The sequence below is a fragment of the Epinephelus fuscoguttatus genome, linkage group LG13 (genome assembly GCF_011397635.1).
Source record: "Epinephelus fuscoguttatus linkage group LG13, E.fuscoguttatus.final_Chr_v1".
NCBI lineage: Eukaryota > Metazoa > Chordata > Actinopteri > Perciformes > Serranidae > Epinephelus > Epinephelus fuscoguttatus.
This window is the reverse complement of record NC_064764.1, coordinates 8,365,906-8,383,503: the sequence shown is the minus strand read 5'-3', so window position 1 is coordinate 8,383,503 and position 17,598 is coordinate 8,365,906. Positions and strand designations below refer to the sequence as shown.

Below are 17,598 nucleotides of genomic sequence, written 5' to 3'. Positions count from 1 at the left end.
TTGAGTAGTCACGCATAGTCAGACTTATCTCCACACTTTGTTTCAGTATGTGCCAGCTGCCCACTGAGCAGTGGCTCTCACTCTTTCTTTGAGGCAGACCATTAAATTAGCAAATAACATGACAGAAATCGCCATAAAAAGGGCAGTGTAGTCAGCCAATTGCCAACAGCTGTTATAGGCTTCAGTCACCCAACCATAGTAAGAAATTAAAGTCAGTGAAAACTAGAATACCTCCTGCGTTCCTACAAAAATTTCTAATCTACATCTTCACGTATAAGCACAGGTATGCAAATGTGAACAGTTACACACAATATTCCAGCATGTCAAGCACATTTTAGTGAGGGTCCTGTTTACCTCACACTGGTGCGCCTGCCATAGACGAGTCAGACCATGACACCTCAGGGGACGAATGGTTTCCATGGAGACCCAGGGACAGGAACAGTGCAGCTTGCTCTGATAATTAGCACCATGATCTCTCACTAAGCGGAGTGGTGGAGCTGATTCTTAGGTGTTATTTTATTATTTTTATCATTTAGGTTCCTCTCTAGCAGCCAGCATTAGTACACTCTGAGTTCTCAGTTTAGATTTCTGAAGGTGTCTTTTTGGTGTATTTGTGTGCTTCTTTTTTTAATTTTTAAGCTGTCCAGGTGGAGGCGCCAACCTTTCGAACTTGACCTTTACATCCGTGCACATCACATGGTTGGAAAGTGATGGTGGCACTATGGAAATGAAAGGCACCGACTGTTCTGCTTGGATCCACATTATGTTGGTTTTCCAACAGCCAGGAAGATCAATGTGCTGGGGACATCATTAAAAAAGGGCGGCACTACCATTCAGCTGACAGGCAGGTCTCACAAAGTAGACCATCCCTTATCGATACTTACTTTGGGAGTTGCAGCTAAAGTGGATGTTGCTACCATTTATGTAGCTCTCTCATCTTGGATATGGTGGATCTTGTATATGTATTTCTGGACTGAAGGGTAATTATTGTGACTGATGGAAAATTTCCACGAGTTTTTTCCTTTTTTGTGCTTGTTTTCTTCTTGATAGAACTTCCTTTTGAGAAGTTGAGCTCCCTGAACACACTCTTTTTATTTTTTTTGGCTGCCTTGGGCAAAAGTCTTTTAAAAACATCTGATTTAGGAGCTGGTTCCCAAAGTTTACACAACCAGAGCAATACATAGGAAGTAGGCTAGTGGTGTGTGCAAAGACCCAGGCTCATCAGAACAGTGACCCAGGGTGAGCGACGGCGTTCAAGAGTTGGAAGCCCTGGATGAGCAGTGTGTCCACCTGGAGAGAGGAGGATAGGAGGAGGTACCGACCGTGGAGATGACAGACATTGAGGGACAGGAGAACCAGGGGCATGGGACCCCTGATAAGAAGCGTGGCACCGACCACCACGGACCAGAACGTAGGTGCAGTGTCCAAAGAGGCTTTGGCACCCCAAAGCAGCACCAACATGACCACCAGAGCTCGTTGTCCAACGTGGAAGGGGACTTTGAAGAGTTTGTTTTGGATTTTGATGACTATGACTTGCTTGAGTCAATTCACTCTCATCTGGAGTCACCACTCGAGCCTATCCGTAAGTTATATGTAAAATCAGTCGACATTCTTGCTTAGTGGCATTGCATTACTGCCTATGCAAAGAAAAACTTTAAGTCATGCACAGTAGTAAAAGTTACGTCAAACTTCTGATGGCAGAGGTTCTGATGCAATGAAAACACAGTGAGAAATTCACATGGACGAGCATTTCATTCTATTTTTACATGGATGATCAATAGACAGGAGCTCACTTGTTTCCATTGATCATGTAGCATGCTGCTTGCTTAATTAATGGCATTATAAGGCTCATTCATGCCCACACACAGAACAAAGTTGTCCATGATATTGAGCAAATTGACACGGTGCTCGACTGCTGCTGTTTCCTGCTTTCTTATTGATCCAGTGGCACCCATTCGGCTTTGGGGTCAGCCGCAGCTAGAGCGGAAAGACATTTCATTGACCAGCAATGTGTGGCTCTGCTATTTTTATCCCTATTTAGAACATGGCACATTAGTCCTGTGATGAAGTTGTTTTCCAGCACATACAAAAAAAATGAAAGTGATCAGCCTGCAATATCTTACCACATTTGAAATCACTAATTGATGTGAGCTCAGCTGTAGCTAAAAAAAACTGCTGGCACCAACTGGGTACATTGGGTAGGGCTGACATGGCTAGTGATATTTGAGAAATATTATTAGTTGCTTGATAACTGTGCCTGCCAAACACCATTAACCATCAGTGTAAATTTAAACATGGCGCTGAGTCTGTGTCACCCTGCCTTGCCACTTGTATGCATTTTAAAATCTATTTTTAGGATCTGTGGGGATGACAGTGTCAGTCAGTCTCAACTGATGTGAACATTTCAACAACTATTGAAATGATTGCCGCTCAACTTGGTTGATATTCATGATCCCCAGAGGATGGGTCAAAATGACGATTTCCTGATGTTTTCCTGATTCAGCTGTACTTTGTGTTTAGTGCTAATTAGCAAATGTTAGAGTGCTAACTCGCCATAAAGATGGTGCCCAGGGTGGCAGACATTGGCACCATCTTTGGCCCATATGCCCCACATAACTTACTAGACATCAGCATGATAACACTGGCACTTTGTGTTTGTTAGCATCCTGATGTTAGCATTTGGCTGAAAGTGTTGCTTTGCCTAAGTGGCCTCACAGAGCTGCTAGCATGGCTGACTTGATCTATTGGTGTAAGCTCTGTGCAGTTACCATAAACTAATGACCCAAGTCTATTGGCCAGGAAGTTACATCCCTATGGTTATGTTTTGTCAGGCTGTACTCATACACTGTTTGTTAACCTACAAAAGGTAAGGTACCAGAATTCATATAACCCACTTGTACACATATGACTCAGTAATTTGTATTTGGCCCACATAATCAGAAAGGAGTGATCATTGCCAATGCGCTGACAAGAGTTAGGAAGTATTATAAGGAGTGGAAGTCCACATAAGATTGTAGGTGGGAGTGGTGGATGGGTCAAACAATTACAGGACTTTCCCCCTTGTTCATATCCTTTGTAAAACCAAAATAACTTTGAGTTGTTTTTTTTAGGTACCTTGTCAACGTGATTCTTTTGAACCTACACAGTTTTATGCTAAGTGTTTAACATGACAATGCCCAACCTAAATTCTTTTCCTAAACCTAACCATGTAACTTTACTTACCTAAACCTAATCTACATAACTTTCCATAAAGTATATAATTTTATGTTGTGTTTGTAATGTGACAACACCATTCATCGGGTGCAAATTTTTAGATATCATACATTGTCTGTGCATTTTCATAAAATATCACAGGACCTTTTATATGATGATATGTTGCTTTTATCAACAGTAAAAAAAAAAAAAAAATGGCCTAAGTAAAAGCAGAGCATTGAGGCAAAACATGCCTGTTTTGCAGTAACGAGTAAAGTAACGCATTAGTTTGCTGTTTGAGTAATCAAATACTTAAGTACATTTTCAAACAAGACATCAGTTACTTCCGTTACTTTTAGAACGCTGGTCCTTCAGCAACGGCTGTCGTTTGGTTCTAATAACGGAGATAACGTTAAACCTATCAGTCTGAAAGAAGCCACGGAGCTTGTGGCTCGATACGTGGTCGGAGAAACGCTGCCGTTGTCTACGGTGGAGTCTAAATAGGTGGAGTAGGACTCACTGACAGACATATTTCAGACCCAGGACTTGCATTATGCCTGGTACACGCTACACGCTGGTACTCACCAATTATCCCCGGTCGTCTTTCACAGTGTGTGTGATGTCATCGGGTTATTCTTGTCCTATTTTTATCACTTTTACTATTATTTGAGTCACTGTGTGTCTGTTCATGTGCCAGCCGACATGTTGTTGTAGTCACCTAAAAGCGTCAGCAGATGGCAGGAGCTACATTTGAAGCGCCATAAGTAAACTATCAAGCTACTGTATCTTCAACAGGAAGTTCTGACAAATGTTTCAGAATAAAAGCCTGTTTAGAAAATCAAGGGATTCTCTAGCCGAGGTTATAAGGGGCTTTTAATTTGAAACAACTGCTGAGTTTGAAATGACGGTGCGATATGTTAACTTTACAAAGACAGCGGATAAAAAGTAAATATATAAACACACAGAGGGATTAATAAATAACGGACCGTCTATAATGTAGTCTGTTTCAAATGAAGCTGGGAGCCTCTGCAGTTGTGGTGAGTAAAAGCCCCGCTGCTATTTGTTAATGTTATTACTTTATGTCCGACCGTGAGGATGTAGCATTGTTTGCTAGCTTGATGCTAATGACAGTAACGTTAACTCAGCGGGTTGACAAAGTGCCTCTGCTGTTTCACACCATCATTTCCCCTTTTACTCTGTGTGGTAACATCCCTAGAGGAAATATTAAAATGCTGGGGTGTTGTTGTCATACAGTTGTCTACGGCAGCAGATCATTCTGTATTTCTACTGGTCAAAGTGACGGCTGTGATGGGAGAATTGGATCTCAGTGAAGGGCAAGTGGTCCATAACTTTAATTTTGGAGACAAAAAAATGTAGGCTTAGCGCCCTGTGGTCCATTGCCCAATAGGAAATGTAGAATACTCAAAAGTACTTTAAAAGTGCTTGAGTTACTTTTCTCAGGGAATAACGTTGGAAGTACTTTTAAAGTAATTGAGTTACTTTTCTCATAGAATAACGCAGTAAAGTAACTCGTTACTTTTAAAAAAAAAAAAGTAACGCAGTAACGTACTTTTAAAGTAACCCTTATCCCGCATCCAGGGTACCTTGCACATCATATCTTGATATGGAAAGTCCATGACCAAATGTCAATATGTGACGAGGATGTAGTGTAGTGATGTAGTGAGTATGTGTTGTTGCTGGGGAGTACCACTGCATATGTGGAAAAAGTTGTACAAAGTTTCTCCAGAGAGCCATTACCAGCATAACACATCCAAATCTTCAACCCCTGCCACTTATTCAGCAGGGGTAAAAATGAAATTATTTATCAACTCCCATTAATATTAATTGTATTGATCTAAGAAATGTAATACAGGCTAAAAACGCTCAAAAGATAGTTTAAATGTGGCGGCAGAGCTTTAAATCTAATGACTTCTTCACAAGGAACAAACATTTTGGAGGCAGATGCATTGCAACAGAGCATATTGTGTGTATTTTACAAGACTCTTAGTGACATTTATAGTGTTTAGATAGTGACTGATCTTCTGTACTGTAAATGCCATACATATATTTAGCAATTGTGCTTTCTATTGCAATATGTAATTCAGCTTCTTATAAAAACATTCCTTTCCTATTAGAACCCCTTAAAATCTTAAGATATAATGTTTAAATTCTCTTTTTGATTTTTATGAAGCCAGATCTCATCCCAAGCCAGATTTTAGATTTGGTGATGAATATGACGCAAATCAGAATTGTACAACAATTGGATTTCAATTGGACCATGAGCACAAGAAAAATCAGATATTTGGACAGCATTGTACCTGGCGAGCAAATACATTGTCTTATGATTTTTGATATTGAAGGGATTTGGTCATCCTTGGGATTAGTTTAATTTGTAATTTTGCACATAGATCAGCACTATCAAAATGAGATGGTTGGATTCACAGGGATAGTTTATCTTACTTGTTTTCTCAGAATAAATACAATCTAGAACACGTGTGTCTTATCATTGACCCAAGTGAACAATCAAGACTAGTCACGAAGCTGCTCGAGTTGCCCATGTTAAGTCGCATCACAGTTAAAAGCCAAAGGGTTTGTCTTCCAGCTCCCTACAAAGGAAATCATAATCAAAGGTCTATGAATGTGCCACAAGGCTCTGCAGTCAGTTATATTAAAGAAGTACTGTGTGTGAACTCTAGGTGGACCCAACATTGCTTTTTAAAGGCTTTATCTATGATAGCTCCCTAAAGTCATTCCAATTCCCTTTTTTCCATGGAATATAGGGTATCTGTATTTACATTTATTTAGGTGTGGATTTCGCGGCAAGTGCATGTTAGCCAAAGAGATTTTTAAATTGTTTCATTTATGCATGATGCTTACTTTTGGCTGCTGAACCAAACGGTTCAAAGCTGTCAATACCACAGGACAGAGATTCAAAAATAATGTGCAGTATTGTTGGATTATAACATTACAAGTAATGTTCACACCTGCTCCCATTTACTGTAGCTGACGTTTTCTTTGGCGTCATTGAGCAAAAATTCCATGACAGCCTTTGAACACATTGTAATTCAAGTGGTCTGACAGAGAACTAAACTTGTGCACCTCCTCTTTGTTCTGTTGGCTGTGACTTGAGACGCTGGTCAATCACAGGTCATTTCAGATTAAAGGTGCGGCTGTTCTGCGAAAACAGATACACGTCCCCTCAGATGGTGAGAGATTGATTCACTGGCAGAGAAATCTGCAAAAGTTGTTATTCCAACATTTGCAACAACTACCTACACTGCAAAACAATCCCAAAACAGGCTTATCAAAAAGAGATTCTAAAAGAGAGTCTGACAATAAACAAAATAAAACATGTCAATATTGGCAAGCATCAGAGATGCAGAGAAAATGTTGCTAATAGTTTAGCTGTCTCACGGCTGCAGCTTATTCAGGGGCATGTTTATGTAGCTAGCTGGAGCCTTGCAACACGGTGTTTCATCTCAGAGGGCTTTACAGGCTCACAAGAATGCAAAGAAATCAGGATGGTAATTTTTATGGAGTTGCTGCTATATAATGACATTTGGATCACAATCACAATCGGGATGGTTGAAATGACTTACTTCTACTTGTTCAGGTTACTTAGGCCCTGTGTCCATCAAAGCCATTTGTTTTTTTGGTTTTGTTTTGTTTTTTCTGTTTTGTTTTTTTGGGAGTGTCTGAGAGCATTTTGGAGCTACAGTGTTTTTTCATCTAAGACACTTCGGTTGCATCTGTTTGCTATGATACAGAATATCCGCAGAAGTCAACTTGTCGACATAGAATAGAGTACTTGCTCTGGATAAAGGGAAGGCTGAAGCATGAGGGGAGATAGGATAGACCAGCCAGTTCATGAAATGAAACATATAGTAATATATATACAGTATACTAACAGATTTCTCCTGAATTGTTGTTGTCCAGCACTAAGACAGTAAGACACTAATACAGACACTACACTAATACAGTAAGATGTGACTAGGCACTGGGCATGCCTCGTCACACTGTTGGTGTTTGTTGTGCATGTAAATTGCTATGATTTTAAAAAAAAACAATACATTGGCCTCAGAAAAGAAACACAGATGGACATCGTCCCTTATTGTATGAAGTGCGTGTATATGCCCCTGCTTGTCTGGTCGAAGGGGGTTTAGGACAGAGAGGGCGGAGCTGCAGAGTGAGGGTGTGTTTTCAAATTCTGCTATTTTTTTTTGTTGTTGTTGTTGTTGTTGTTTTTTTTTTGCCTTTTGGAGAAAACTGCCTACCCCAACTTTAAAAGCCTTAACCCAGGTCAGACACCAGCTCAAGAGGAAGGAGAATAACAAATTAAGTCCTTTTCACCCAGAGTCATTTGCCCTGTCCATGCCCTGCCCTGTGGTGAGAAAAATCAGCTCATCCAGATCAGCTGTAGCGGTTCATACAAGGACAGCCTTTAGAGTTTTTCCCTCGGGAGACTGCACAAAAAGGAAATACAGCCTAACTTCATCTTGATTTCCATTTCTCCCTGTTTCCCTGAGGAAGGCATGACGCAGCAGAATGGAACAGTTTTATGCACACACACATCCACACACTCTCACACCTCCACTTTGGTTACTTCTGGGTTCTCATGTAAAAGATTAAAAAAGACAGTGTTTATTTAGTCAAAATTATATTTGGCCAGCAAGAATGGTCACCAGCAGTTCAGGACTGAATGTAAATGTCAGTTTGTAAACTGTTCCCCAGATCTTTACCGTGACCTTAAACACACCAACCCCATGTCATAACTTTACCATATACAACCTAATACAGTACCTACCCATAGTCCCTAATTGCAGCCTGGAAAGTCAGAAATCAATCTAAACACTCGGGGGATGCTTTGGAAAATAGCTGACAGAAATGTAAACACACCTGATTTGCTGTAAAAACATGCAGCTACTGGTATTTTCCTTCCACCATCTCAAATGTATTTCTGAAGTTATACCTAAATGTCACCAAATAACTACATTTTACCATTTCTGTATAAAAACACATACTGGGCCTCAAAATAATTCATTGCTCACAATTTTGCCAAATTACAATCATTACTTCAAATCATGTAAGACATCATTTACCGCTCTCTAAACACATTTCCACACAGGTGGTTAGTGTTTTACGTTCCATTTCCCAGTTCCTTTATCCAAATTAAGTGACCTCACAAGCTTCCCACTCTTTTACATGACAAATGATAGCCAGGTCCTATAAGACCTCCTCATTATGCTAAATTCAATAAAATGTGATTTGTGGGCAAAGGAAATTGAAAATGAAATTACTCTTTTTGAACTGACAAACGTCTGGGGGCAAAACCACCTCCTCGGTAACAGTTTCCCATGGCGTACAAAGATTCTCACTCACCCATGCAGCTTTTGCCTTCTGTTATTGGATGTTCTTCTGTCAGCTGGAAACTTAAACAGACATACAAATTAGATTTCTGATTTTCCAGCATAGAGCACATTTTCTGAGTTAGAAAGGATGATGTTGAATTTGTTCACAATCCTAAAAAGAGCGTTTCAGGCTTCTGCTTACAGATTGTGCCTAGTTAGGTTGGTTTCTAAATGACTCCTCATCATGACTCAGTAATGTTGACCTTTTGTATTTTGAATTAAACCACTTGTGGCTGTTCAGGTCACAGATTTGAGGACAACCCCGGGGTGAGACGCCACCTGGTGAAGAAGTCGTCACGATGTCAGGTGACCCGAGCCAGCAACAGTTCCACACCACTAAGCAGCCTGAAGAAGAAGAAAAGAGCAGCAGATAAGAAAACCCATGAGGTCAGCAGCACACGTGTTTCCCCAACCCATTCACCTGCATATTGAATTGTACTTGAAATGATGACATTTAAAGCAGTACTCAGTTCTTGGCCACTTCAGTGTTTTTGAAGTGGCAAATTAGCTCTAGTTCTTGAACCAGTTCCTTGAAAGACACTTGGAACCTTAGTGCTTTCTAAGAAAACAGCCTGTGTTTCCACTGGTTTTGTTTTCATCAAGACAACAAGCATTGACCAACTGTTAAGAGACCAGTGCACTCATTTTTTTGATGATTTCTGTTAGGTTAAGAAAAACTTGATATGTTTTTTGGTTCCAGCTGAGAACCAGCTTTTCAAGTTCCAAATCTATTTATTTTTGGTCAAATGCTCTGAATGGTTCAAAATTAGGTGCAGGAACCAGAATAGAACCTGTTCCATGGTGGTTAAAATTAGGCAGACCTCTCATTCACTTGAAAGCAGGTAGTGAGTCTAGGCTGCTGTGGTGGGACCGTAGGGGATGCCAGAAAAAAAAGCTCAGTGGCTTGTGGCGAAAAGTTGAATCAAAATCAGGTTTTGGAGAACACTGCTGTGGCCATTCACATAACCTGTGATCAGAATGAAAGATGCCCAAATTCCACAGGAATGAGTAATACACTTTTTATATTATTGAATATTATAGTGAGTAAAAGCATAACAAAGAATGTATTAACAGCTTGTGTGTCCTTTTTTACACACGAGAGCTCTCATTTTCTTTGCGAGTGTGCACATTGTCTTTGGTGGCAGTAAAGATACCACAGCAATGATAATAAAAAAAGAATCCTACAGATCTTTTAAGCCAACATAAACAAACTTAGTGAAGACAAACACTCAGACACTGAGATAATGAGATTGGCTATGAAATGGTCTCCACCCTCCACTCCCCCACAAATGGGCCATTTAAGTGATACATTGCAGCACAACCCTATGGCTAATTGCCACAATGCCTGATTTGGTGTGAATGCAGGACGTTAATGTGTTAGCATCCACTTGTGTATTCACACAGCATTAATTTGGGGTAGTGTTTCTGTTCCTTCAGCTCTGGAACAGAAACACCACTGCTTGTAGCTCTGGTTTGGTCTCCACCAACTCAACGAAGCTGTTAAACTGTCTATCATGCTTATTTCAACTATTTAGCCCTAGGCAGGTAGTGCACAGTGGGTTTGTCAATGGTTTTGCGCTGTTAACAGCTGCCCACTGCTGCTGGGAGCTGGATTAATGAGAGCAGTGAGTGTCAACCAGAAAGTCTAGGACAACACTAGAGTTAGTTGTAATCCTTAGTCTGTTTATCATTACAAGTGACATCTCTCATATTACAGAGTCATTCGATCCATTGTTGATAAATGATTGATAAGTACGTACTTCTTGGTAAGAATGACTCCATAAATTGTGCAAGTCTTACTGTATAAAGTCCAGGTCTCCTGGAGTGTGGTCATAGATTAAACACATTTGTCTTGACTGAACTGATGAGACAAACTTGCTCCTCATGTTACTTCTCAGCTAGAGAGCAAAAAATATCCCAAAAGCACAAATCATGTGAGTATTATTTTGTGTTGCTCTGAGGACACTTTTCTAAAAATGAATTCTATGTTGAAATGTGACTTAATGTCTCTCCAAACCATGTGGTTATCTTCTCAGTCCAAACCACTCTTAACTCGAGCCAAACCACTTAGTTTAGTTGCTCCCCGTAAACATGTGTGATGACTGTGTCATTGGATTAGCTGTCTTTGAATTCATTTTCCTATCAGTACGATATCATGTTTTGGTTTAAAAACAATCCAGATAGGGACAGACAAACTCTGGTTGCTGGTGCAAACTGCTGGTGTTAATGTAGGTGCTAGCCTTTTTATAGCTACACTGTAGGAGATCAAACTGAGAGCAGATTTTAATGCTCATATGCTCTACTTCATCTTCAGTTGTTTGTGGAGCTGAACGAGCTGATTGTGGAGAAGGACCATGAAATGCGTTGGAAGGAGCGGGCCCGCTGGATCAAGTTTGAGGAGGATGTGGAGGAGGAGACAGACCGCTGGGGCAAACCTCATGTGGCTTCACTCTCATTCCGCAGCTTGCTGGAGCTTCGCCGCACCATCACACAGGGTAAACAGCTCCTGCATACATACAGCAAGGCAGATGTTCACAGCACATAAAATATACAAAGATAAACATCAAAGACGCAAAACTCATCCAGTGTGTTTTTGGTCGAATTTCTCAAATAACTATATGTAAATGAGCAACATTTTCTTCCTGTTTAGCAGTTTTTAACAGCTTATTTGGCTCATTAACTTCCCTTACCTCCCAAGGTGCCATCCTTCTGGACCTCGAGCAGAACTCTCTGCCTGGAATCGCCCATCTGGTGGTGGAGACGATGATCATCTCTGATCAGATCAGAGCTGAGGACAGACCCAGTGTGCTACGGGCTCTGCTTCTCAAACACAGGTCAGTAACCAGGCGAACATTCACTTTAATATTTAAAAGGCATCTAATTTAATGTGCCTTTTGCAAAGAGAACATTTGCTACAGTACTGAGTACAGTACTTCAGAGTCTGTTAAATAAATCTTTTACAGTACCTGAGGCTGTCTTTATTAAGTGAGTTCAGCCTAGTCCCACTCTCTTTGATCAACACTCGGCTTCACTAAACCTAATATTAACAATTCACTTAACCAGTCTCATAAAGCTGGCAGTCTTGCCTCTGTGTCTGACCATCCACCATCCCCTCCTCCTCCTGATGAGCAACTCAACGTATACATATACATACATATAATTTTACTACAACACTTAAAAAATGTTGATATGATTCGTATGAAACATACATAAGTTACATATCCCTGGTTTGCAGAAACATCAATGCCAACATTTTATTCTGGTGACTGGGCTGAAGCCTGATATCTGGAATTTTTTCCACTGTGCTATAGAGCTCACAGATTATTGTTATGTAAAAACTAGTGAAAACACATCAATGATTCACGCTGCCGAACTGGGTGATGGTGACAACACAAACATACTGGAGTTTAATTTAAGTCAATACCACACTCACTGCTGTTGGAAAAACTCACTAGAGCACCAATGGTATATCAACCTGCCACTGAAAATAGTCCCAAGTAAATGCCCTAGTTACAGCTAACTTTTGCTAAAGATTACAATGCCCAGCTGTTTGAGAAAACTGGGTTTTATTTCATTTCTTCTGTTGGAAATGTTGGACAGGACTAGGAACATTTTTACATTTTTGCAGTTTATCAGTGTAAACTTGTTTACCCGGATTGTGAGAAAGTTCTAGAATACATAGGGAAGTGGTTAGGTTCAATGGTACCTGTGTTGCATAGATGATGCCTACCAGGGGATCCAGCAGAATTGCCCAGTATATCAAAATGACTTTGCAGTGATAAAGATAGGTGTTGTCCTGGCTGCCTAGATGATCTCAGATAATGGAAAAGTACACCCTCTCCAGATCTTAAAAAATGGATGATATCTGTTAGAAATGGTATATGAACAGATGTTAGCCAGAGTCAGTTATGAAGGTGAGAATTTTAAGAGGTTACAGGTCTTTTTATGCCTGCACGTCAGCAACAGCCCTGGCAAGAGACATTTCATTTTGGGGTTGCCGTCCATCCCATTTTTGTGAACGCAATATCTCAAGAACACCTTGGGGGAATGTCTTTAAATTGGCACAAACGTCCACTTGGACTCAAAGATGATCTGAATACATTCTGGTGTTCATAGGTTAAAGGTCAAGATTACTGTGACCTGGTCTGCCTCATTCTCTTGAATGCGATATCTCAAGAAGACCCTATGTAAATTTCTTCAAATTTGGTACAAATATTCACCTGGATTGAACAATAAAGTGATATGAATTTGGTGGTCAAAAGTCAAAATCACTGTGACCTCTCAAAACATTTCTGCCCGTTCCTCAAGAGTTCATTATGACAAAATTTCACATAAATGTCCAATAGGATATACTGATAGTAAAGACATTTCATATCTAAAACATCAAAAAGTCAACTTCACTCTGACATCATAATGCTCTACAAAAACACTTTTCTGGGGCGGATCATCTCAGTATCTGACTGTATTGCTACAATTGCTAATTGTGTATTTTGATTGTTCTAAATAGAAGTTACTTTAGAACATGTTATGATGTCATCAGAGGCTTATCCCGTAAACATGTGTACTTCAATGTGAACATAGTATTTTTGACTCATGGTTGATTGATGAGGACTTTCATAGGTTTTTACATGTTTGTTCCGAAAATCTGTGCTTCGTGCTACTTGCAGTTTTGGTCTGTGGTGTTGGTTACCATGGCAAAAGATCATGATTTCATTCTATTTAATACCAAAGTTTGATTACTTTAATTGTTTTATGATACATGTATTAAAATACCCGTCAGCGTATGGTATTGTGGATGCAGCTTTGTTTACATTGTGATTGTGGGTTGTAGGTATGGCAGCATGAAGCATAAAATCCTTGCCCTCTTCCTCCTCCTCATTAATCATCGTGCTGCAGTGGAGGTTGTTGCAAAAAGTCAAACCCAAGGGAGCTGAACAGGGAATTTCCAAATTGTGACATTTAACAACACTTGGCTCATCATCTGGTGTACTTCCCCGGGGTTGACTAAGTTGCAAATGTGAACAGTGTGCTGTAGCTGCACTGGGTCTTAAAGCCTAGACGTTCAGATTTAAAGTTTGATTCTTTATCGTGTGAGCTATGCTGGCCCTTTGATCTCTGCTTTTGTTAACATCTTTGCTTTCTCAGTCAGACTTAATTCTATTTCATACAAAAAAGAGTGAGCGATTCAATCTGATGCTCAGAACTACACACCAAGAATGAAAAATATAGTGATAGAGGCTTTGTAAAAACATTAACTAGCTTGGAGCCAGCCTTTCTAACAGTTTTGGTACGTTCCATAAATCCAGGTTCATTATGTGTCTTAAATTTTTGGTTTGAGATGAGACAGACGAAAAGCCTAAGATTTAAGATAAAAAGAGACTGAGTAAACATCAAGCTATTTGGGTGTCTTCATTCCAAAGGTTTACTGTTTCTCGCCAGCAGGGTCAGTTGTTATTTTAGCCTTTGAGGTTTTTGGTGCTTTGTGGTTTCTGCATGAGCCATTTTTTTCCAGCTCACCCAGTCAGACGCTGCTGGTTTCAAGTTCGATGGTGTTGTTGGAAATTATTGGGTGTGATGTTGTTAAACCAGCAGAAGTGTATGTGAGTAGATTTAGAGAGCGGATAGTTATTATAGGACACCACAACTTGTTGTCAGGATCTCAGTTTAAAAAGGCATTAGCAACAAGGACTATTGGAAAATCTCAAAGATGCAAATTCTCTCAGCTGAACTTTTTCTTTTGTAGAAGTGCTTAAAAAACACCAGAGGGGATATGTAGCACACCCCGTCCGCAAGCGTGCCACAAGTGTCAAAGTCAAAGTCACAAGCGTGTCACTGTAATACATGTGACATGTCATCTCCATGGTATCTCTCTCAAATGGTCCTCACTTATTGATTGGCACTTGCATTGACATGCCAGCTAAACTGACAAACACATATGGCCAATGGAATACATAGTGCATTAAAGATTTTTCACAGTTACATAACCACAAAAACAAGTGAACTAAATATCGGCCGTCAAATTGAATTAGCAGAAGAGAGATAAGCAGTGCCTGTCAAAAATACAGATGTTGTTGTCATGCTTGCTTGTTCCCCAGTTCATTATTTGTGTCATTTTAGTGATCACTTTGACCAAAGTCGATCACAACTAATCAAACTCAATAGCAAACATTAGCATTTAGCACTCACTGAGGCACTACCATGAGGACTACTAGTCTTTTTGTCTTTGAGTTGACTCGCACAAAGGTTAGTGTCGAAGCCCACTTGCACTATATATAAATCTATACACACCTCTTGACAATAGGTTAATCTATTTCTTATTATATCAGAATTTATAAGCTGTTTTGGAGCTTTGATATGATGAAGGTTGCTAGCACACATGCTTCCTTAGGAAATGGGGTGTGTCCAGTTGTCATAGCCTGGTAGGTGTTCAGATTTCCATTGTTTAAAGGCACTTTCCAGACTTCTGTGTCAGCTTAAGAGTTCTCAACTTCTGTTGTGTGATACGAGTAAAAGCTCCAGAACTGCTACTAAATGGACTGGTGGTAAATGGTGAGATTGTTTTGACAACTGCTGTTGCCAGGGTCAGGAATAAATTTTACACTTTTTTTTATTTAGGGATGCACGATAATATTGGTACATTATCTGTATCGGCCATTATTGGCTTTAAAATAAACTAAATCAGAATTGGCCAACATGCTTTTACTTATTTTGCACAATGAATGAATATAACATACATTGACAAGCATTGTATGTCTCCATCTGCTGGTGGGCCATCACGATAAGTGTATGCATGCATAATATGAGACTTGATGATCAATAAAATTAGCTGTTATCAGCCAAATAAGTTATTATATATTGGCATATTGGATATCGGCAAAAAATCCAATATCACGCATCCCTAGTTTTATTTTTCCAAAGAACTTATATTACCCTTATGTCTCTGTATACAGCTCTCGTAAGCCACTGGTCCAGAATTCTCTGTCTGGCTCCCCCTCTGTTGAGCCAGAATGGTACAGTCTGGGTGTGATCACTAACAGTTATTTTGCATTGACAATGCATTGGTGTGATGGCATTTCAAAAGTTTGGATTAGGCTCGTATATTATAGCAAATAATTCAGTATTACTTACATTGTGATCACCAAATTTGCTGTTTCGCTAAAACCTAATGTGCACGGGATGTATTTTGCACACACAGAGCGACTCAACAGATGCATAGAAACTAAGCCAGCCAGCGGACATTCTTAACAGCAGGCCATCATGCATTCATTCCATCTTTCACAGCCTTTCCACATAAAGTCCCAGCATGTCACTGGCTGCTTCCACAGGGCTGAAAAAAACACTGTCATTAGAGTCATCACCAGTCTGAGATATCAGATTTATGACTTGGAAAGACACACATTGAGCTGCTGCTAAAATTTAGCTCATCGCTTACCCAAACCACTTTAAAGATCCTCTGGAAACGGTTCGAGCACAATCCACTTCAGTGTCACACCTCGTTCTTTTGTCTCGAGGTGCTGTCGCGTCCAATCTGGGCGCCGTCTTATTGGACCGTGTGGGCTTAGTGAGGTGATGTCACCATTGGATTGAGTAGTGATGTAATGTTAAAAAACTTGGCCGGTGTGACACACAAAATACTTCTCTGTAAGAGTGAGTGAAATGCTTACACTCAAATGCATAACAAGGGAAAATAATAAAGCTACACAGATTTGTCTCTGGCCATTTCATCGATGTTCTCATGCAAATTTCACATTTTGAAAAATTACTTGTCAGCTCAGATTTTCTCTTAAGAGTTTTCTAATTAGTTTGCATCAAAAAGTGATTTAGATTTGGAAGGATTTTGCAGTTGACGTTTGTAAATCGATCAGCTGCATTGCAACTGCATGAGGTAAAGCTCTTTAACATGTTGAATGAAGAAAAGGTAGATTGGGTAAATAAGAATCACAGCTGGGCTTGTCACTTCTAAAATCCAAATAATTCTGCAGATCTCTTAAGTGAACTCCCCTTTGTTTTTTATTCGGCCCATAACCAATACTGATATCGATATATAGCCACTTTTTTCCCCAACTAATTTTAGTGATCATCAAGTCTCTTCTGTTATGGAATTAACATCATATTATGCATGCTGCTCTTATCGTGATGGCCCACCAGCAGATGGAGACATGAAATATAATGCTTTTCAATGTATATAATATTCATTTATTGTGCAAAATAAGGAAAACCATGTTGGCCAATTCTAATAGTTCAATTTCAAGCTGAAATTGGCCGAAATTGATAATAAACAGATTATCAGCATGTTGGCCGATTCCGATATTTCATTTTAAGGCCAATATCGACTGATTCCAGTGACTTGCCAATATTATCGTGCATCCCCACTAGCAATTGAAGGAAATCCATGACAACTCAGCAAACTCCAACACTTCCACACTAGGGCACAAAAATGACTCCAGACACTTGCCAGCATTAGCTGTCTCCCACAATTTCAGCTCTTTGCAAAGGCAGTAGAGTGGTCAGGCTGGCACATACAGGCATTTTACAGGCTTTTTTTCTCATATACTACTCTGTGGATATAGTGACAGTTTCAGCAAATATGAGGAAAATATGTATATTTAAAGTTACTTTCTGTAGTGGGTCTTGGTTTAAGAATTCGTCAAACATACATGATGATGATATGGGCTCTCTATGAAGTAAGATAAAGTACAATGTTTTGATGCAGTCTGCTGCAGAAGCCCCTGTTAGGCCCTCCACCATAGTGGCAGAATGCGTTGTGTTTTTCTTTGAATGACAGAAGATACAGTAAAACCTGGGGACTTTGCTGATCTTTTCATCGAGCACCACAAGCACGTCAAGGATTCCAAGTATATAGTGAACTCACTTTACATCACCTGGATGGATTGGCCAAGACTTGGTTCAGATATTCATGGTTCCATGGTTTGGTTGATAATACTGACATTCCCATCAGCCTCAGCTGTACTTTGTGAAGTGCTAAATAGCATTTGTT

General features: G+C 39.9%; 1 protein-coding gene across 4 annotated transcripts in view; it reads left to right on the top strand.

The window, feature by feature from the left end:
• The window catches only part of slc4a3 (solute carrier family 4 member 3), a 100,465-nt gene that overhangs the window by 57,369 nt on the left and 25,498 nt on the right, over nucleotides 1–17,598 (top strand). For 3 of the 4 annotated variants that reach the window (XM_049595135.1, XM_049595134.1, XM_049595136.1), the window contains 3 exons: nucleotides 8,842–8,987; nucleotides 10,915–11,095; nucleotides 11,299–11,434. In XM_049595135.1, the coding sequence (XP_049451092.1) occupies nucleotides 8,842–8,987; nucleotides 10,915–11,095; nucleotides 11,299–11,434 (463 nt within the window). Of the gene's footprint in view, nucleotides 1–1,142; nucleotides 1,583–8,841; nucleotides 8,988–10,914; nucleotides 11,096–11,298; nucleotides 11,435–17,598 lie in introns of those variants that run through there. The other variant, XM_049595137.1, reaches the window with a different exon arrangement.